Here is a 23,706-nt window from a genome sequence, read left to right on the forward strand (position 1 = left end):
GCATGGGACGCACATCATTAGTTTCGTGTTGGACCCACCGTGGTATATATATGCAAACCAATCCATTCATCTGATGTGCCTCGTTAAGATGAAAGAATTACCAAAAGTCACAGTATTCCAAAATTCATATGGGCCATACCACGTGAAACTTTTTCGGGTATAATTTTATGGGGCACCCGAGTGTTGAATCAGCCCAATTTTTTGGATCAAGGCCAAACAACGGGTGATGTACCTGATGGATGGGGTGGATGACACAATCGCATCTGAAGTCACGTGCATACTCCACACGTGCACAAGGACAGATCTAGACGGGGACCCGCTCAAGCACAAGTGACGGGAGTCCTTTAGTTGTTGCAATTTCCTCTTTTGTTTAAGCTTCTTAGGTGTTTCTTTTTCTCTTTTACAACGTCCAGTTTTAGTATATTAGAAATAGTAATCTTCAATGAAGAGAACTTATTAATGATATTTTCTTCATTAAGAGGGTTTTTTTTTTTTTTTTTTTTTTTTTTGAGAGGGAGAGAGATAACAACAATTTATTGAGAAGCCCACCAAAAGGTAGGAAAAGAATACAAAGCTACACTAGCACAGCAAAACAAGTACTAAAGGAACAGCCATGGTTGTAGATACATGAGAGGCCCAACTCATAATAAGGCCTATGACAACCTTAATTACCCCGTCCACCATGAATCTTCCGTCCTTGAAACACCGCTCATTTCTCTCTTTCCAAATTGCCCAAAAAATAGCCAAGATGAGGAGCCTCCAAATCTTTTTACCCACCGCCTCCACCATGCCACGCCCACATGAGATTCTCCACCGATTCTGGCATTACCCACATCATGTCAGCCTCATGAAGGAGGAAATCCCACACTTTCCAAACGAAGTTGCAATGAATAAAGAGATGGTTGATCGATTTCGCATCCTCCGTGCACATCAAGCAAATATTAGGGAGAAATGAGAGACCTCCACTGGAGATTATCAATTGTCAAAATTCTTCTTCTACCCACCAACCACCCAAATGCCGCAACACGAGGAGGGGCTCCATAGTGCCACCAGTGATTGGGATGGAGGGGACCCCAACTACTACCTGGGTCGGATAGCAACGTGAAAAAAGATCCAACGGAGAATTTACTAGAACGATGCCCTTTTCCAAAACATGTTGTCCTCTACCAAAGGAACGGGCACGGTGAGTCAAAGGAACTCCAGGAGACAAACAAATTCTTCCACCTCATCATCCGTCAGATTCCTGCAGCAAGGAGGGCACCAAATCACAGATCCACCACCTGAGGAATTGCAAAGAGAAATCGAGATGGAGCAATCCAAAGCGAGCAATGCTAGTCTCGGGAAGACATCTTGGAGTGCTCTTTCACCATGCCAACTATCCAACCAAAAACGAATGAGATTCCCATTCCCAAGGGTGAAACCAATGCCCCTCCTAACCAGATATTCCGTTAACGCTATTGCCCTCCAAATGTTGGAGGCCCGATAGAGAGGAGCTTTTGACAAACCACCCTCCCTCCACCACACCATATTTGTCAACAATGATCTCCCTCCAGAGCCTACTCAATTCAGTGCCAAGCCTCCAGTGCCACTTACAGAGAAGCGCCGTATTCATGAGTGATAAGTCTCTAATCCCCACTCCCCCTTCTAAAAACGGCTTGCACACATCCTTCCATTGAAAGAGATAAAACTTCAAGCCCTCAGAATTCCCTTTCCAAAAGAAATCCCTTCTCATCTTCTCTAAACGGTCTAGCACCGACCGGGGGCATTTGAGGAGAGACATGAAGTAAACAGGCATGTTCAAGAAGGTCGTTTTGATGAGCATCAGTCTCCCTCCCAACGATAGGTACCTACACTTCCAACTAGTGAGTCTTCTTTCGATCCTTTCAACCACCTTGTCCCACAGGTGTAAAGAAGGCTTACCTATGCAAAGGGGCAATCCAAGATACATAGAGGGAAAGGAGCCTTTCCCACAGCCAAAAGCGTTCGCCATCCGACCCAAATCTTCGTCACTGACGTGTACCCCTAGCATTTCACTTTTAGCAAACATTAATCCTTAAGACCTGAAACCGCCTCGAAACAGACAATGATTTTGCGAAGATTATCCACGGCGATCATATCCGCATCGCAGAATAAGATAGTATCATCCGCAAACTGTAGATGACTAATGATGCAACTGCCTTCGGACACTCTAAAACCATTAAGAAGACCATTCTTCTCTTTACTAAGAGTTGCTGAGAGTTTTTCTTATGGTAGAAGAATATAGGGGTTGTTATCCCTAGCATAAAGGTAAAAGGACCGTTGAGCCTTGCTCTCAGTCTTTATTCTTCTTTTACCTATCTGTGCATGTGGATGTTTGAGCCTAGCCTGGTAAGTTGGGTTTGCAATTAGTTTCAATTTATTTGATCCCAGCTGCATTTTTCTTGGTATCAAGGCAATTTCTGCTCTTGGAAGGGCTTTATTTCTCTACTCTTTCTTTCTTCTCCTTTTCTTTTTTTTTCCAAAATCTGTCTGATTTCACCACCCAATCTGTGCCAAACCTGCCTACAATTCAGCCCCATTGCAGCCCAATTTCTGAAACCAAAATGGCCGCGTTACCTATTCTGTAAACAGTCTATTGTGCCCAAATTTCAGCCCCAAAACCTGTCCCTAATTTCAACCATAACTTGCCCATATATCTGTCCAAATCCGTTCGAAAACTAGCCAATAAAATTCAGCCTTCTTACACCCAGAACATTGACCCGAAACCTGCCTTCATAAATCTCTATTTTCCTTTTCCTTTGCAACTCCATAAAACCTCTGTGATAACCATTGTTCATTGCCCACAAGAAGCGGAGCATCCTATAGCCCTACAAAGGCAGGAAGAAGTCAAGATGATGTTTCGTTGATACTCAAGCAAATTTTGGAAAGATTGGACCACATAGGTGGCCAGTTTGAGAACATGGAAAGTCGGATGACCATTCTGGAAGGCAACCGTAAGTATGACGATACTGACACTCAACTCAGCAGGATGCTTACGGAGCACTCCACACAGAAGAATGCATAGAATCAGGTGCTACCACTCATCAGCAACCACCTATCACTCAGACTCCATGGAGATGAGATGCTAATTACAGATATGAACATGAGGCCTATCCGGGATATCAGCAGTCCCAATTTCCTCAACAAGGACAATAGGCACTTGCGGGTCCTTATCACAATTATCCATATTATGCTGAAGTTGCCCAATGGCCCCAACCGACTCATACAGAAGATCCAACCAGGAGCATGGAGGTGGAGATCGCAACCTATAGTGGCAGTGTCGATCCTGACATTCTTCAGGATTGGTTGGAGTAAATGGAAAATTAGTTTGAGTGGTTTCATCTTGCCAAGGAAGCCAAGTTATGGTTTGCAGAATTGAAGTTAAATGAACCAGCCCTGAAGTGGTGGAATTGATTGGTGTGAGACTTGTGACGCCGTGGCCTTCAACCCATCTCAAACTGGGAAGAGATGGAAGCCAAAATAAACAAAGGTTTCTGCCATCCCATCCAGTTATGAATCCAAGATGTTCATGAAGCTTCTGGATTTGCAACAAGACAATCCAACTGTTGAGTAAATTATGATCTTACATTGAGGTGTGATTTGGTAGAAGCTGAAGTACAGCAGGTAGCTCGCCATTGTAGAGGGCTCAGGTGGAGTATACAAAATGAGATGATACAGGTCCAACCAAAGACCGTGGATGAAGCATATCATATTGCATTGCGGGCACAGGGGAAGCACGGTTGGGCAACAACTAGGTAGTTATTCACATGCTCTAATATCCCTAATATGGCTCCATCCAGTTCTGGCCATCGTGAGAACAACAGGTTCCAAGACACGATCAGGGAGCAATGGCAGTAACTTGCGCCCCCATGCAACCATGACAGAATTTTGAGAATAAGGGCAAGGCAGTTGGCACAAACCAAGGCAGGGCCACTAACAATTGTTTCAAGTGTGGTGGCCGTGGACACTTTGCCACAGCCTGTCCTACACAGAACTTAAATTTCTGTGAGCAATAGAAGCAAGGATGGTACAATGAGGATGACAATGTGGATGATGACTATGTAGATCAGAGCGAGGAACCAAGTGCAGAAGATGACAATTTAGTGAAGTCAATGGTCTACTAGAGAAGACTATATCATGTGTAATTAGGCGCATCCTAACGGCAACCAATGAAGTAAGAGGAAGAAGATTGGCTGCAAACCAACATTTTTCACATGTGTGAAGTGTGGAGTTGTGAAGGTAATTATAGATGGAGGGAGCAGCATGACAAGGCATGACCAACAAGTTGAAGCTCAAAAAAAAAAAAAAAAAAAAAAAAACCACCCTAAGCCATATAGAATTGCTTGGGTTGATGACACTTCTATTCCAGTGACCAACCAATGTTTGGTAAATTACTCTCTCAGTTCAAATAAAGAGACCGTGTGGTTTGATGCCATCCCTATGAAAGTCACGCATATTTTTTTGGGCCAACCATGGTTGTATGACAGGAAAGTATACCATTCCGGTCACAAGAATACGTATACCTTCAAATACAAAGTAAGCATATTGCTCTCAAGCCAATGAAGGATGATGAGCCTCAAAGACAAGCCGCAGTTTCTATAGTGTTTGGTATGTGAAAACTTAGATGGAATAAGAGAGAAAAGAGAGGACGAAGAGAGAAGGGTGTTGCACAATCTCACCCTCTCTTCCTTAATCCTTTATTTATAGATAATTAAACAAATTCTAATTACAATTGGAGTCTAAATGAGATATAAAAAATAAAATAAAAATAAAAATAAAAGGGAATAGAGACTAAAATGAATTAGGAGACTAAAAACCTTAAACCTATTCCTCTATATGGTATACTACAAGTGCATACAAATTTGCACCTTAGGTGTACACATTTTCTGTGCACCAGCACTCTCCCTCAAGTTGGCACATGGATATCATTCATGTCGAGCTTGATACCGATGGTCTTGAGGGGCACTATTGACGTAACCAGTATTCGAAATATCGGTATCACACCATATATCGCACCCTTGGGATACAGATACTTATCGGTTATCGAACGGGATATATCGTTTGTATTGTGTAATTTATCGCACTTTTTGGGAAACATGGGGAAACATTAGGAAAATTGTTGAATTTTTCAATGAAACTTCAGGGATTATTAAAAAAAAAAAAAAGACCTTAATGCACACTTTTAAATCATTAAATAAAAAAAAAAAAAAAAAGTGCACATAATAGGTTTCATTTGTAAAGGGTCCTAAGCTATTCACTGGCTAACCAAACTAATGCAATTATATTCAAATTGAATGCATAAAATTAATAAATGTATTAAAACATGTATGAAAACACAATTAATTCATTCAAAAGTTATTAAAAAAAAAAAGTAGAAATTGTAAACATACCCATCAATGATGTGACTGGCTGATTTTTGGGGCATGATGGATGTTTAATCCTCACTGTTTCATGTCGTGCGGCCCACTTGATCTAAGGATCTGCCTGATTTTTGGTCTCATGACCTGATATGTTCTAGAAAAATGGATGGACGGAGTGGATTTCTTACAAACATCATTGTGGGCCCCACCATGAGCCCCATAGGACCATCCGTCTCTAACTAGGTCCTGGCGGGATGTGGTTTGCCTACTGATGATGTCAATAGCCAGTAGCTACTAGATCCAAATTTGAGGGCCCCACCATAATATATACATTTTATTCACTTTGTCCATCTATTTTTCCAAATAGTTTTAGACCATAATCCAAAATCTGAGGAAGATTCAAATCTCATGTGGACCACACCTTTGGAAACATGGCCCTAAAATCAGCAGTCCAAACAAATGGATGGCGTGGATATGCAATACATACATTGAGGTGGGACCAACTAAGTAGTCCAGTTCCCCAAATCCAAGCCAAAGATGCGATCCGCTCCAATTCCATAGCTAGAGACGGACGGTCTGTCAGGGGTTTGGAGGCCACTGTGATGTATGTGTTTTATCCAGTGTTGTCATGTGCGATCGCATTTGTGAATATGTGATCACATATGCGCATATTTGAGGGGCGATCGCATATGCGATCCCTGCACATATGCGATCGCATATGCCACATGTGCGAGCATATGCGATCGCATAATGGCCAACGGTCAAATTTCTGACCGTTTTTTACCCATTTTTTTAATCCGGATTTTTTCTCTATAAATATGCATTCTAAGCATTCCTACATGCAAAAAAAGCTCAAACTCTCTCTATTCTCTATTTCTCTTACTACATCCTCTCTTACATATTTCTAATTCCAACTTCTAAGCACTCTACAATACAATCTACATTCTACATCCACTCCTCTCCATTCATATTCCATTTCCATATTTCTTTTCTTTTCTTTCAACTTTCAAGAATCAAGGAAGGGTACAAGAATCAAGAATCAAGAATCCAAGATACATCATACATCATACCATCCATATTCAAGAATCAAGATTCAAGAGTCAAGAGAATCCTCACTCCTCTCCAATCTCCATCCACTAAGTTTTTTAAGTTCTAACTTCTAAGTTTCTAATTCTAACAACTTCTTTCTATCATTTTTTTTTTATTTTGTTTGTTAATTGATTTGTTACTTTGTTAGTTTTTAGTTGTTACAACTTACAACTTACAAGTGACAAGTTACGACTTACAAGTTACATCTTACAAGTTACAACAAGAATTCAAGAATCAAGAATCAATCAATACTCAAGTGAAGGGGCAAAGGTGAAGAGAAGACGAGTAGACAACTTAGACAAGAATTTGGAAGTTGAAAGTTGGGAACCTCTTTTAGATTTGTAATTTTAATTTTATTTATGTGTAAATCTCTCTCTCTCTCTCTCTCTCTCTCTCTCTCTCTCTCTCTTTCTACAAGTGAAACTCAACTCTCTCTCTTTTTCTCATTTTCTTTTCCCTCTTCTTCTCCCTTTCTACAAGTGTAAGTGTGTAACTCAACTCTCTCTCTCCCTCTTCTTCTCCCTTTCTAGTTTCTACAAGTGTATGTGTAAGTGTAACTCTCTCTCTCTCTCTCTCTCTCTCTCTCTCTCTCTCTCTCTCTCTACAAGTGTAACTCAACTCTCTCTCTTTTTCTCATTTTCTTTTCCCTCTTCTTCTCCCTTTTTACAAGTGTAAGTGTGTAACTCAACTCTCTCTCTCTCCCTCTTCTTCTCCCTTTCTAGTTTCTACAAGTGTGTGTATGTGTAAGTGTAACTCTCTCTCTCTCTCTCTCTCTCTCTCTCTCTCTCTCTCTCCCTCAAGTCCCATCTCTTTAGGCTCTTTATTCTTTACTCTTACTTACTCTCTTAGATCTACTTCTTTCTTACTTCTTAGTTCTTCTTCTTAGTCTCTTACTTTACTTTAGTTTTCTTTTTATTTGTAGTTTACTTTCTAGTTTCTAGTTAGTAGCTAGTTAGTTACTTTTTAGTGCTAATACACACACCACCATCCACCATCATAATGTCTTCTTCCCAATCTTCCTCTTTGAAGCCCAAGTCGAATGACCCGGGTTGGAAGTATGGGCACTACCGTAGTGCTACCGAAAAGACTCACATAATATGTGAGTTATGTGGATATGTGAGTTCCGGTGGCATTGTAAGGCACAAGCAACACCTTGCACATTTATGATTTACCGGGGTCAAATGCAAAAGCATGCAACAAAATTACTCCAAAAATCCTAAGGGAGATCATAGAGTATATGGAAAAACAATCAAGAAAGAAATGCGATAGTGCCCTACGTCAGGAGGAATATATAGAACAAGATGCATATGAAGATATAAATGTAGTTAATATAGATGAAGCTAGTCCCACTCCCCTACTTCAACAGGCCGGTCTAGACCACAAGTACAACCATCGAAAAGAGCCCGAGGGCATGGGCCCATAGATAGATGGTGTAGACCACACCCCGAGGATGTGATCGACCAAAGGGGTAGAGGGAAAGGGCTGGCTCAAACAACTTTAGAGAACCGGTATAAACAAAAAGATAGGAAAACCACAATTCAATATATTGCTAAGTGGTTTTACCAAACCGGCGTTGCTTTCAACGCTGTTAAATCGAAAAGCTTCAAAGTAATGATTGAGGCTATAGGTCAATTTGGACCTGGGCTTAAACCTCCTTCATATCATGAAATGAGGGAGATATGCCTAAAAACTTAAGTTGAATATACACAATCCTTCATAGCTGAATATTGGGAATCATGGAAAATATATGGTTGTTCACTAATGGCCGATGGATGGACCGATAGATCCGGTCAGTCTCTCATTAACTTTTTGGTAAATTGTCCAGCTGGGACAATGTTCTTGAAGTCAGTGGATGTGTTGGGCCATTTACACACAAGAGAATATTTGTTTAACTTACTAGATAGTGTAATTGAAGAAATAAGTGAGGATTATGTTGTACAAGTAATTACAGATAACGCAGCCTCGTATGTAATGGCCGGTCGTCTTTTTATGGAGAAGAGGCGACGTTTATTTTAGACCCCCTGTGCGGCCCATTGTATTGATCTTATGTTAGAAGATATAGGTAGATTATTTATAAATGTGATTGCAAGGGCTAGAAGAATCACGGTCTTTATGTACAAACACACCCTTCTTCTCAGTCGAATGAGAAAACACATTGGGGGTAACTTGCTATGTCCAGCAATCACCCGTTTCGCTACAGCCTTTTTAACACTACAAAGGCTACATGCAAAGAAATCAGAACTTAGAAGCTTTGTAGTGTCGGCCGATTTTACAAGTGGGCCTTGGTCAAAGAAGGTTGAAGGGAAACGGGTTCAACAAACAATTCTTTCTCAAAATTTTTGGACTCAAGTGGTAAAGACGTTAAAATCATCCGAGCCTTTAGTCACTGTGTTGCGATTGGTGGACGAGGATGAGAAGCCCGCAATGAGCTACATATATGATGTGATGGAGAAGGCAAAAAATAAGATCATAGACTATTTTAACTATAGAGACCGTGATTACAGGCCAATTTTAGATATTATAGATAGAAGATGGGGCAGCCAAATGTTATCCCCATTGTATTCGGCTGCTTACATCCTTAACCCAGCCTGTTTATTCACTTTTGCTGATCCAGCAGGAGCATTAACTATGCATATGGTTGGATTTATTGATGTTTTGGAAAGAATGATTCCAGATAGAGGAGAACAGGACAAGATCTCAACTTTGCTAGACTTCTACACAAAAAGTGAAGGGATATTCTCAAGGGATATCGTAATAAGACATCGAACAATGAAATTACCCAGTAAGTACTTCTATAAATGAATGTTAGTGTACTGTCAATTGTGTACTGAACTCTTACAAAAAGTTTTTCTACAAAGTGTCTCTAAGAGACTAAGACTCTAACCTATACTAAAACTGCTTTTCTCAACTGACTGGTGGGCTGCCTATAGAGTGGACCCGAACAGGAAGGATCTAGCTCTAAAGAAGCTGGCTATGAAGATTCTTGGACTCACGTATTCTGCCAGTGGTTGCAAGCGCAATTGGAGCACATTCGAGGCGGTAAGTTTCGACTGTTTAGTAATTGTTTTGTTTTTTGGTAACCTTTAATTTTTTAGTGGCCTAAGCTAAATTAATTACCTAAATAGCTAATGCCAAATGCACTTTCTTTCTTGCAGATTCATACCAAGAAAAGGAATCGCCTTGAACAAAAAAAGCTCAACGACTTGGTTTTCGTTCAATACAATCAAAAATTGCGAGAACAATTCCAAAGTAGGAAAGAAAAGCCCGGTTTCTTTGACCCTATCTGCTTAGACGAGTTGAATGCAGATAACGAGTGGCTCGTAGAGACGGAGGACCCGATATTTGCTGGAGAGGAGGAGCTGACATGGGCACAAGTTGAAGATGCCGCATATGGATCAACACCTGGTGAAGGTAGTAGTACCACTCGAAGGCGAAGGACGGGGGGGAACCAGGGGGCGAGTAGTAGCCATCAACCCGTTGATGAGAGGAGATTGAAGAAGGAGAAGGTGATAATGATGATCAAGCTGAAAATCATCCACCATTGGATGTTGATGAGGTATTAGTATGTACAGATAATGAAGAAACGGAAAAAGAAGAAGTGTATGTGGAAGAAGGAGATGACTCGAATGATGATGGTGGTGGTGGTGGACCTGGGGGTGATGTGCCACAATGGATGCTAGATCAATGTATATGATTAATGATTATTGATTAGATTAGATAAATAAAATAATAAATACATAACTTCTTAATTTTGTTTAATGCTTGTCTCATAAGTCATAAGTCTAAGTGTGTTGATGTTGATGTTGTTGATTATTGATACTTGATAACTTAATATTGATAACTTGATATATTATGTATTGTATACATCAGTACATGTAGTGTTGAATGTTGAATATGGATATTTGATATTTGATATTTCATGTTTGTTATTGTTAAATGTAAAATGTTAATTGTTAAGATTTAAGAAGTTAACTATATTGTAATTTGTAAATGTATCATTATCATAATTCATATGTATGTAATTGGTTGGTTTTATTTTTTTTAACTTAAATTAAATGTATTTCATGTCCCAATGACATATAATAATTTATTTTGATTTTTCTGATTTTTTTTTGAATTTTTTCTGATTTTTCTGATTTTTTTTTAATTTTTTGAAAAAATGCGAAAAAAAATATATATGCGACCGCATATGCGCACACGCATATGCAATCGCACAGGATCGCATATGCTATTTGACAGCATTGGTTTTATCCATGCCGTCCATTCATTTTAACAGATAATTTTAGAGCATGAGCTAAAAAAAGCAGGGAAATCTAAGTAGACCACACCATAGGAAGCAGTGAAGATTGAACAACTACAGTTGAAAATGTCTTGGGGGCCACATAATTTTTGGATTAAGCTAATATTTATGTTTTCTCTTCATCCAGGTCTGTCAGAAGTTATGGACAGATTAGATGGCAAATAAACATCATGGTGGGCCGTAGGAAAGTTTCAACGGTGGGCATCATTGTCACCACGGCTTCCGGTGGTGTGGTCCACTTGAGCCTTAGATCTGCCTCCTTTTTGGGCTCATGCCCTAAAATAACCTATCAAAATGGATGAACAGTGTGGATAAAACACATACATCATGGTGGGCCCTACAGAGCCCCCAACAAGACCCTCTATCTCGGGCTACTCAATCTGCTTGCGCCCGTAGTAGCTACCGACAAGTTGAGTGGCGAGACTCACTACTGAAGTGACATCACTAAGTTTTGTGGGCCCCACCATGATGTATGTGTTTTATCCAATGTTTAAAATATCATTATCGCACCCTTAGGATACGGATACATATCGGTTATCGCATGGGATATATCGATTGTATCGCGTAATGTCTCGCACCCTTAGGATACGGACATATCGGTTTTCGCATGGGATATATCGATTGTATCACGTAATGTATTGCTGTTGTTGGGAAACATGAGAACATTGGGAAATTGGTTGAATTTTTCGATGAAACTTTAGGGATAATTGAAAAAGACATCAATACACACTTAGGAATCAAAACATTACAATAAAAAAGTGCACATAATAGGGGTTTCCTTTATATGGGGTCCTAATATATGCACCTTCCAATTGAATTGATGCTAGTATATTCAAAGTCTATTTATATAATTTATAAATATAAGAAGACATGTATGGAAACACAAGCAATACATTCAAAAGCAAAAGAAGAATTACTAGATCAGGTTACATCTTGTGTTTGGATACAAAGATTGCAAGTTTGCAACTGATTTGCAAGAAATTGAAAACTTTTGATTTTTCTCAACTTTTCGCAACTTGACCCATCTCCCCCAAATCTCGAAATCGAAGTTCAAAATCCATGATTTTTCACAGAAAACATGAAGAATCATAGATTTGTAACCATTTGACACTGGTTTAACGTGATTTACAACAAAAACATGGATCAAAAATAATAAATGCTTACTGGATCGAATAGGTGGGATATATCAGCACTACCTGTGCGTTTCATATCGCATGGGTGAGATACAAGATATATCGTGGGATATATCGGCTGATATCGTCAATATTTAAAACATTGGTTGTATCCACATCGTCCATCCATTTGGAGAGATCATTTTAGGGCACGAGACAGAATGACGCAAATCCAGAGCAGTAGTGGACCCCACCACAAAAAATAATGGGGAGAGTGACGTCCACCATTGAAACCTTCCTAAGGTCCACCATGATTTTTATTTGAGATCCAACCTTTTCGTAAGTTAACACAAACATGAAATATGGGGGGAAAAAAAACAAGTATCAGCTTGATCGAAAACTTTTGTAGCCCTTAGAAGTCTTTAATGGTGGGCGTCACTCTCCCCACTGTTTTCTGTTATGGGGTCCACTGGAGCTTTGGATCTGAATCATTCTTTGTATCATACCTTTAAATGATCTCTCCAAATGTATGGAGACAATGTGGATATAACACATACATCATGGTGGGGCCCACATAACTTGGTGACATCACTTTAGTGGCGAGTCTTGCTACTCAAACCTGTCAATAGCTAATTCGCGTCCATAAAAAGGCATCCAAAGCTCTATTTTTTTGAAATCAGAGAGGGTTCTAGTCCTTCCTGCCCGAAACCCTAAGCCCCGAAAATCTCTCTCTCAAATACACTCCAAATCTCTGGATTTTTCAAATTATTTGCCAAAATCAAAGCTAATCGAAGATTTTTTCACACTTACCTACGAACGGCGCACTGTTTCAATCGATTGGCCCACCAAATGCAACTTCCAATTAGGCAATCTCTTCTATGGGTACCGAAATACACTCTCTTGAAAGTTTTCCCTTTTTTATATATATTTTTCGATTTTCTGGGGTTGTCCCGAATTTTTCTGATTTTTCCGACATTCCCAGCCCTTTAATTGCGAAGAAAATGTTAAAATCCCCGATTAAAAATGGTAGAAGTGATAATATTTGTTGATATCGCACGATATTTTACAATATATCGCATTATACACACGATTCTTCGAATTTGTTGTATTTCAAAGGCCTTCCAAGGGGTTTTGTATCACTCACCATCGATACCGATAATATCGGCCGATAGTATCGATATTACAAACACTAGACATAACTTTGGTGAAGACATCCGCTAACTAATCTTCTAAATGAACAAACAACGTATACAGGAGCTTGGCGTCTAATTTTTCCCGAATAAAGTGGCAATCAACTTCAATGTGTTTTGTGCTTTTGGTGAAGACCAGGTTGAATGCAATATCGATGGCTGCTTGATTATCACAATGAATTGGAATTGGGGAAGATGTTGTGAATCCCATATCTTGAAGAATGGCTTTCACCCATAGTAATCCACAAGTTGCATGGGTCATTACACGGTACCCGGTTTCGGCAAAGGAGCGGATTGATTCTTACTTTTCCGAGTAACTAAATTTCCTCCTACGAATGTGCAGTACCCTGCAGTCAAGCGTTGATTAAAGGAGTCAGTCCAATCAGTATCACAGAAACAGTTGATGTTCAAATGACCATAGTTTGAGTAGAGAAGACCACGACCAGGAGCAGCTTTTAAGTAACAAATGATCCAATAAACTGCTTCAAGATGATGCTGACAAAGTCGTTGCATAAACTAGCTTACAATTCCAACAACATAAGAGATGTTTGAACAAGTAAAGCTGGGATAAATTAGACGACCTACTAGATGACGATACATGCCTAGATTTTCAATTTCATCTGACTGTCTCTCATGCAACTTATGATTTACTTCAATAGGCATGTCGACAGCACGAGCACCAAGTAAACCCGCCTCAATCAGAAGATTAAGCACATACTTACGTTGGGACAAGAATATTCCATGTTTCGAGCACGCCACTTCAATTCCAACAAAGTACTTTAGTATTCCCAAATCCTTCATTTCGAATGATGAGGACAATAATTTCTTGACATTGTCTATTTCAGTTATGCTCATGCCAATTAAAATAATACCATCAACATATACAACAAGTCCTGTTACCATCCATATGTTTTACAAATACACAGTAATCAAAAGTACTCCTTTTAAATCCAATGTTGGAAAGTTACATAACCAGGCCCAATGAGACTGTTTGAAGCTGTACAAAGTTTTTCAAAGAGGATTAATTTTGCTAGTCTCCCCCTTGCATTGAAAACCAGAAAGAACATATATATTTCTTCATAAAGATAGCCATGAAGAAATGCATTTTTTTATATCCAACTGATGCAAAGGCCAATTACAATTTACCGCAACAGTCAATTGAATTATTCATAGCTTATGCAAACAGAGAAACAAGACAAACAACTACTAAAAACCGTTCCCATGAAGCTGAAAACGAAATTTTACGTTAAAATAAAATAAAAAGATGAAATTTTGAGAAAGGAACTTGCTTGTGATGTTCATTGGAGAAGACGAAGAATTTCCGAGTGGAGTTGCTGCAAAGAGCCCGTAGCCTGTTGTAAACTGCAAGATTCTTGTTCCTCACCTCTTCCAACACCACAGAAAGCACAACAACATCGTCGATAGCTGGATTCTCCAGCAAATCAATCTGAACAAAAAATAATTATAATAATAATAATAATAATAATATTCAAAAAATATCTCCAAAGAAGGCGCTGCGTGGAAAATGTAAATTTTTCGAATGAAGGTTAAGAACCTAACAATACACCAAAAGCCCCAGGACTGACAGAACGTGTCAAGATAGGCTCTTTAAACCGTTGGGATCATAACAATTGAAAAAAAAAAAAAAAAAAGATTACCTGATTGAGGACAACGTTGGTATCGATGATGAGGATTGGAGATGCGGAGGAGCTAAGACGAGCAGCGGAGGAGTCGCAGACCTTGCAGATTGGAGCTCCGCAGTAGATATCGTCTCGGAGGTAGTGTTCTCTCACGACCTGAAGATATGAAAGAAGTGAGAAAAACACTAGATGATTCCTGGTAGAGAAAGAGAGGTGTATGTGTGTGTTAGGGGTTAGGGTTTTGAGAGGAGAGAGGGGGAGTGAAAGAGAATGACCTTGAGTACTTTCCCTTGCTTTGTTTTCCGAACAAAGGATTTGCTCTGCAACATCTTCTTCTGCTGCTGCTGCTCTCCGAGCAAGAGAAGGACGATGGATTGTTGCTTTAATCCCTCGCACGCCTCTATGGACATTCCACACGCAAACACACGTGCCCATGTGTCACACGTATGCCACATTGAGCTTTCTTGCCTGCTACGACATGCCGCAGTTTGGCTGGTGCGCCGCTTCGGGGAATCCCCGGATCCACCGAGGTGGGTGGATCCCTGAATGCGGGGCCAACATGATGTATATAACTTACATCCACGCCGTCCATCGGTTTTGAAAGCTCATTTTAGCGTACGAAACAGAAAATGAAGCAGATTAAAGTCTTAGGTGGACCACACCACAAACCGTCGTGATTGAATAATCACCGTTAAAAACATCTTAAAGGCCACGGGAATGTTTATTTTATTTTCCATCCAAACTGTTGACCCGGATGAAGTTACCACACAAATATCAGCTTCATCCAAAAATTTTGTGGCACAAAATAAGTTATTAACGATCAATCACTATTGTTTCCTGATATGAGGTTCACCCGAGATTTGATTATGCTTCATCTTTCAGATCATGCGCTAAAATGTGCTGCAAAAATAGATGGACGGTGTAAATTTAAGTCACATACATCACGTTGCCTGCATTAAGGCATCCACGCACCTCGGTGGATCAGCTAAAGCAGCACATGCCAAAACAAACGGCCGCGGGCTGGGTGTCCCCGCGGCAAGCGCAAGCCAAGGTGGGGCTAGGAAGTAAAATAAAAAAAATAAAAAAAATACCAATTTGATTCAAAACTATAATGCCTTCGTAAGTTTTTCAACAGTAAACGTCAATCTCCATTTTGTGGTCCATTTAAGAATTTGCATTAGTTTTTTAGACTGGTAACTTAAAATAACATGGAAAAATAATGGATAGCGGATAAAACCCATGTTAGCTGGTGTCCAAGCTCCATAGGCCCCAACATGTTGCATGTATTCTATCCACCTAGTTTATCCATTTTACCTATTGAATGATTCTAAAAATGCAGCAGTTATAAATCTCAAGTAGACTATACCATACGAAGCAGGGGTGATTGGATGCCCACCTTTAAAAATTTACTGCACACCACCACAAGTTTTGGATCAAAGCGTATATTTGTATTTTTACTTCACTGAAGGCGAATAAACACGTTACAGTGGGCCTTAAAAAGTTTTTAATGGTAGCATTCAATCACAAATGTTTTCCCGGTGTTGTCCATGGCAGATTTGGATCTTATCAAAATGTACGGACAGTGTGAATAAATTACATACATCATTGTGGGCCCACAAAGCATTACCTAATAGCGAAGTTTGTTACATCACTACTAGCAATGCAATTGTTATTTGCGTTTGTTGATGCAAGAATCTGGACTGCCCCCTTCAAACCTACAAGCACCTACACAAGAGAAGAACAAAAGAGACCCTGGTTAGAGCAGGAGACCCTCCAATGCCAAAGTCAGGCTAAGAATCCAAGTCTGGTCGTGTTGAAGGGTTTAGGGCAAGAGATTCTGCATACCTTTTCATGCAGATGGACCCCTTATTTATAGTGTTCGTAGGACGGGGTAGTCAATAATCTTAAGTATGATCTTAGCTGTTAAGCGAGATGTCCGCGAGTAGTGAATGTCAGTAGTTACCCTAGAATCACGCAGTGGACGGTTACGCGCAAGTGATGGGCATCAATGGTTACCCTAGAATCGTGCATAGTCGAGGAAGATCATCCACCCAGCCGAGGAGGTAGGTCGGCACGATTCTAGTCGGGACATCATGGGTTGGCAAAGTATGGACCCCTTATTTCATCCGAGGTGGATCTATATATGAATGATCCGAAGAGGCTATCAAGGCTCATGAAGAAGTTAAATGCTTCGGAAATTAGACATCACAAAGATTCGAGTTGAACCTTCGTTTACTTATGTCATAACCGAGTTGGACCAACTAATTGACCAGATGAAGCCGACCTGAACTGAACTGAGTTGAACCCATCGATCAACCGAGGATGGCTCGAGCGCCGCACTGAGCCGAGCTGAACTCATTGGTTGATTGGCCAGGGATTGCTCTGAGGAGCTTGGAAGTTTTGCATTGGTCGTCTAGGCTATTGGTTTTTCTAAGCTAAAGGTTGGACCTATCTTCTCGTCGGTCTCATCTGTCCTCGATAAGCTCTTCCTCAACTTCACCAAGTTGATCAATCCCTCTGTCCTGAGCCAAGCTGGACTGACCAAGGCACTTTAAGACGGTCCTTGTGAGGTACATAGGTGAAAGCTCGGGGACGTGTGTTGCCGAAGGCTACGCTTGGGGAAGTGAACTCTAACTTCTCTGGGTGAGATGGCGCAGGAGTGTATGCTCATCGGCCCGAGCCGATCCTGAGGACGATCGGACTATATTTCCCCATAATAGCGTTCATGACTTTAAACTTCTCATGTGGGTGTCATGGCACACCTGATTAAATGTTTGTACGAATGGTCCACCAAAGGAATAAAACACCTTAGTTTTTATTTATGTCTGGCCTAACATAGTCCACGTTACCCAATGAGAAAACACCACATGTTGGCACTCATGTACGAATGGCGAATGCAATTTGCCATGTGATGGCACTCATATACAATGGCAAAGGCGCCCGTACTTACACCATAAAGGCTTAACGATCAATGATGTATAGCATGTCAAAAGCAAGCCCACTCAAAGCCATATACATGTCTATGATAAAAAAGACGAACATCATTAGTAGGACACGTGATCAACGCACGCATGATACGTGTGACTCTTTACATACGCAGGAAGTTTCCAAAAACCTGACAATGACGGATTCCTCACAATCTAGTTTATATATAGCATGCGTGTCCCAAATTAGAAACAGATTAGCACAGAAAGGGAAATTTTCCAAGGGCGATCAATGATTTCTTAAAGGTAGCAAGAAATTAGGAGCGATAAAAAGAAAGTTCGTCCAAAATTATAAGCAAATCAAATCATGATGGTATCATATAGTAAGAAATTGAGATCTTATTAGGACACTGTCATGCACGATCAAAGATTCACATAGAATCATACGCAACCGCCGCCTCCTAGAAGCCCATAAAAGCGGTACTTGACGAAGAGTTTCTGAACCCTTACCAACAATCAATCTCTCTATATGCAACATTGCTTATCCTTGGATACTCCACTTTTGTCCAACCACGTTGCAGCAAGTCTGAAGTCCCTAGTTTAGTTTAGACCCATGATTACAGTACGCCCTAAGAGTAGCTTTGTAATATCCCAAAAATTTTCATGCACAAGTAGGTACACAGGTGCATATTAACACATGTAGGTTTAAGTTTTAAGTCTCGTTGTGCCCATACGTACACACATCGATGTACACCACGAGTCACACTTTGCATTATACTTGGTTAACCTTGAATTCAACCGATGAAAACACCCTACATGGGTAGATGAAACTATCCAACCATTAATTTTGAATTTGGATCATCATGAAATCAACCAAGGACACAATCAGGATGGTTACATCTAACCATCCATGACACTGAACCTATCAACTTGACCCTAGTGTATTAATAAGTGTTTTACACTGTCTAAGTCCAATTCTAATAGTTATAAACTCACTAAAGACTAGATTAAGTTTTGTATGGTGTACGTGTACATGTACATAACATGAGAGATCATCCATACCCAAGTTTTTAAACAACCTTGGAAAACTCATAGGCCCTTCGATTTATGAATTAAAGACAATTCAACCATTGAATTAGTGTCAAAAACTTGTTTAAATTACCTGATACGAAGTGTTCATCAGATTGAATTTGATATTTCAAATTCTTGAACCAGCGGGCCATTACACAACTTAACAAAGGATCAGTTAACATTAGTCTACCTAATCGTGTACATGTGATCAGAAGGCACAATGCAAAACACGTGTGCATGCACATGCGTCACACCCAAAACTAAATTTGAAAAATCAAGTGTGCAAAATCATTTTAAAAAATGAAACTTCGTTCCTATTTCTGCTTCCCTCTCTTGAAGCCAAGAGTTTGAATCCTCCCTGAATCCATGAGATATCTCTTCTGGAATATCTAAATTGTCCATCTAGACTATCACATCCCTCCATCTTTCAAACACTCGCTGGTAGTGTTAAGTTGAGAATCAACCACGAAGATCGAAGGGTCATATTACAGGATTCATGTTCAAATTTGTAATGTCTCAGGAAAATCCGTACAAAGACCCGAGTACCACCTCAAGCAGAAATCACTAAGGACCAAATCCTTTAGAAATTAGACGAGAATTAACTTAGTGCTAAATTAGATTATCTATGAAATTAGCTCAACCACTTTAAATATGAACTATAAGACCCAAAACTAGCAGAATCACTAACGCTACGATACCTAAAAACGTAGGATCAATCTCAAAACCTAGTTGCTGTCGGAAGCAACTTGAAACTCTGTTTCGGACCTAAATCGCGCGTCGAAAGTCCGATTAACGCAAAACTATACGGTTATGACCGCCTTACTGGGCTTGACAACCATATTGGAAACCAAGTCCCAATAATATCTAGAAACGCACAACTTGAGCCCGGAGCAAAGTGTGTGAGAAACACGAATATCTTTAGAAAATGAACTCGAACTTAACTGAATTGGGCCGTTCGCTTGCAGGCTAAATTTAATATTTTAGACCATCAGATTCTGACCCAACTACACCCTCGGATCAAGAAAAATTTCCAACACAGGTCAGTGTACTTGTGGCCTTGATCGAGTAACGGTGACCGTTGAACTGAAACTGATCCTCCGCGGTCGATCCGTAAATTCGATTGGGCCGAAAACTTAACTTGACATAGATCCAATGTTAGGAAATTTTCTTTGGATCATATACAGAAAAGGGGCCTCCAGATGTGCTCCGTTGGCCCGAAATCGCCAACTTTTAGCTATAACCTAAGTATACCATGGCCCTGGGGCCATTGAGGTCAGTTATGGGCCTATATAAAGACCTAAACCCACCCCTCTCTCATTCCATACGAATTTCAACCCTAGGATAGAGAAGTGAGAAGAAAGTGAAGAGAAGAGAGAGGAGGAGAGAGAGAGAGTGAGAGATTGTTCCTAGGATTCGATCCCACCACTCCACGTGCTTAACCACCGCTTCCGTGTCGCTATACCGACGATTCCGACTTCGTTCTTGGGTAAGAAATCATAACCCTAATCTGTTTTAGGGATTCAATTAGAGTAAATGATGAAACAACTAACTTATTTCATGCAATAGGTTGTCATTGTGCTATAGACAAAGGTTTAGTGTTTAAACTGAGTTCGTTATGAGTCTACCGACAAAAGGTGCGGACTATAAACGTTTAGGTTATGGTTTTCAAGGCTTTTAATGTCAGCAATGATTTATATCTGACTTGATTGCTATCACATATGCTTAGATATATTGTTTTCCGTATATTACACATACATGTAAACTATATTGATTTTAAATGCATTCCATGTGTTTGAGCCCATTGGTGCGGCCCATTGATGCGGCCCACTTGATATATGAGAGGCCCATAGTAAGGAGTGTTAGGCCCATTTGACTTGGCCTATTCGACTCGGCCTATTCAACTCGGCCCATTTAACTTGGCTTATTTGACTCGGCCTACTCGACTCGGCCTATTCAAACTCAGCCATTTGACTCAGGCTATTCAAACTCAGCCTATTTGACTTGGCCTATTCGACTCAGCCATTTGACTTGGCCTATTCAAACTCGGCCATTTGACTCAACCTATTCGACTCGGCCATTTGACTCGGCCTATTCGGCTCGGCCCATTGATTTGGCCCATTTGAATCAGCCCATTTGATTTGGCCCATTGAGTCGGCCCATTTGAATCAACCCATTTGATTCGGCCCATTGAGTCGGCCCATTTGAATAAGCCCATTTGATTCGGCCCATTGATTCACCCCATTGATTCGGCCCATCTTAATCATCCCATTTGATTCGGCCCATTGATTCGGCCCATCTGAATCGGCCCATTTGATTCAGCCCATTTGATTGGCTCATTTGATTTGGCCCATTTAATTCGGCCATTTGATCGGCCCATTTGATCGGCCCATTTGATTTATATGAGGCCCAATGTGATGTAATTGGGGCCCGTAGGCGTGGCCCAATGTGATGTATTCGAGGCCCATGGGCAAGGCCCAATGTGATGTATTCGAGGCACATGGGTGAGGCCCAATGTGATGTATTTGAGGCCCATGAGCGAGGCCCATTGTGATGTATTCGAGGCCCATGCGATGCAGCCCACTTGATGTGTATATGGCCCTTAGGCCACGAGCTCATTATATGTTTTGGCTCTATATGTAGGCCACTCCTTGGGAGCAATGTTAGTTAGATGCCCACATTTATGGACAATGATGGTTGGATGTCTACATTGTGACCTTCCCTTAAGCCTTGTTAGGCTCATTCTCATAATTCTCTTGTAGGTTAACCCAAATAAGTGAGCCCCATTCGCCATAGACGGATGGTTTCGCGCTATCGAATTTGATATAACCACGGCCGATGGCCGATCTTTATATTATGGTTGATCGGCTATTTATATATGGATCCCGCCTTGTTTATATGCTAACTATCGGTGTCGATTATCGATGCTGAATGTCAGTGCCGATTGTCGATGCTGATCATCGATTCCGATTGTCAATTCTGATTTCGATTGTCGAGGCCAATTCCGATTATCAAGGCCCAATGAGATGCATATGTGGCCCGTATTTGAGGCCCATTGTGATGTGTATTCAGCCCGTGTTTAAGGCCCAATGTGATGTATATGAGGCCTATGTGATAAGGTGCAGGCCTATGTGATAAGGTGCATTGTGATGCATTTGAGGGCCAGGCGATGGAGCCTATTATAATGTATGTTAGGCCCATGTGAAGGGCCCATCGTGATGTGTATTAAGCTCTTGAGTGAGGCCACTAGTGTTGTATATTTGGCCCTTGTGTGAGGCCATGGGTGTAAGACCCATATCCTAGCCCGAACCGTTCCGTATGCCTTTGCGGTCCTCCCGGTCGAATTCCGGTGACTCGCGATCTGTAAACGGCATCTGCACGAGATCTTGAGCTGGATCCTGTCGGTCTGAGTCGGCTCGACCCAAGACTTATATCTTTGCAACCGTGCCGTCGCTGCGGTTCCGATGCCGCATATTACGCGCCAAGTCGGTACCCTGGCCAGGAGATGTGAGCCCGCGTTCAGTTCGAGAAAAAATGCCGCGCGTTGCAATCCCTAGAAAATCCATCACATCAATCACTTCACTTGTCAAAGTACACACATTAATCTATCTTATCCCCAAGTATAAAAGTAACCCTTCAAAGTCAACTCTATCCCTTATCCAAGTACACCCATCCATCCCTCTCTCCCATCACTCCTCTCCCATCACCCCTCTCTCCCTCTCATTCTCTCTCTCCATTTTCAAACAACACGCCATGAGAGCACCCAACGTCCATGGTTCCATGAGAGGAGCTAGTGTGGCCTACCTTTCTATCTCTCATCTCCACCCTCCGAAACCAATCTCAACTGTTGAAATTCTTTCCTTGGAGCTCTAAGACCTATTGGGGGAAGGAGGAGTTCAAGACTTAGAGGTGGGTGCTTCTTTCTCTTTCTTCCCCCTCTCTCTTTCAATATTTTGGTGTGATGATGTGGCCGTGTGGCCCACCCGGATGTAACTCACCTTGATGTATGTGATGTCCAAGCCGTTCATAAAATGGACCCCACGGTCGTCCAAGCAAAATGGGCCCTACTTAATGGTGATGGGAAAACATAAATATCAAATGATCAAGTGAGCTACGCCCATGTGGGACCCACCTTGATGAATGTGTAACCGTCCAACGTCTAGGGACGCTGAATGTTATTAGTGAAGCGTGAGGACAGTGGGGTGTACTAACGTCAACAAAAAAAAAGAAAGGGAAAGAGTGGTTTTAGGTGGGCCACTCCTACAGGCCCCATCTTGATTCATTGATCTAATCCACACTGTCTAACCCGCTCCCCAGATCATTTTACGCGTTGAGCTGAAAAATGAAGTTAATTCGACCTCCTGGCGGGCCATAGCATAGAGAATAGTATAATTACCATTGAAATACACCCTGATATTTCTGTACACCAAAACCAATCCAATATTGGGCTTGATGGGTCTATCTTGAGCTGCAGAAACCAATGGCCGGGTTGGATTTTTCTGATGTGGGCCCCACCTGTGAAAAACCATAGGAAAACACTTTTCAAAAAAATAAAAATAAAAATATATACGTATAAGTAGCAGCAGTGCCTGCTGCTGCTGTCAGTGCTGAGGACGTGCAGGCGTCCTGCGCCATGGGCGGACGGGCAGGCAGGGATCCACGGTCCCAGCTGTGGGCCCCACCATGATGTGTGTTGTTCATCACACCGTGCATTTGCTGGGTCCCCCAAAAAAATCAGCTACATGTGGAGCTCAGGTGGCCCACACAGCAAGAAATAGTGAGATTGAACGTCTGCCATTGAACCTGTTTTGGGTATCACAGAAGCTTTGAATTTTTATGAAATTTATTTTCCCTCTGCATTTAGGGACCGTGTGACCTGATCAACAGGTTGGATTGTAGATAAACATTATGGTGGGCCTCACATGGGACCCACTGATGTATGTGTTTTATTCTCACCGTCCACGGCCGTGGACGGTGGCACTCACCAGGGTGTATGTGTTTTATA

At 41.1% G+C, this 23,706-nt stretch overlaps 1 protein-coding gene across 1 annotated transcript in view; it reads right to left on the minus strand.

Moving 5' to 3' along the window:
- Positions 1 to 15,143, minus strand: part of LOC131243153 (exosome complex exonuclease RRP44 homolog A) — a 66,778-nt gene extending 51,635 nt beyond the window's left edge. Inside the window, exons 1-3 of the mRNA XM_058242283.1 lie at positions 14,985 to 15,143; positions 14,728 to 14,865; positions 14,359 to 14,516 (exon numbers count right to left, since the gene is read on the minus strand). Coding sequence (XP_058098266.1) covers positions 14,359 to 14,516; positions 14,728 to 14,865; positions 14,985 to 15,119 — 431 coding nt within the window. The 5' untranslated portion in view covers positions 15,120 to 15,143. The remainder of the gene's footprint in view (positions 1 to 14,358; positions 14,517 to 14,727; positions 14,866 to 14,984) is intronic.
- Between the last annotated feature and the right edge of the window lie 8,563 nt (positions 15,144 to 23,706).

The sequence above is a fragment of the Magnolia sinica genome, chromosome 4, assembly GCF_029962835.1.
Source record: "Magnolia sinica isolate HGM2019 chromosome 4, MsV1, whole genome shotgun sequence".
Classification (NCBI taxonomy): Eukaryota; Viridiplantae; Streptophyta; class Magnoliopsida; order Magnoliales; family Magnoliaceae; genus Magnolia; species Magnolia sinica.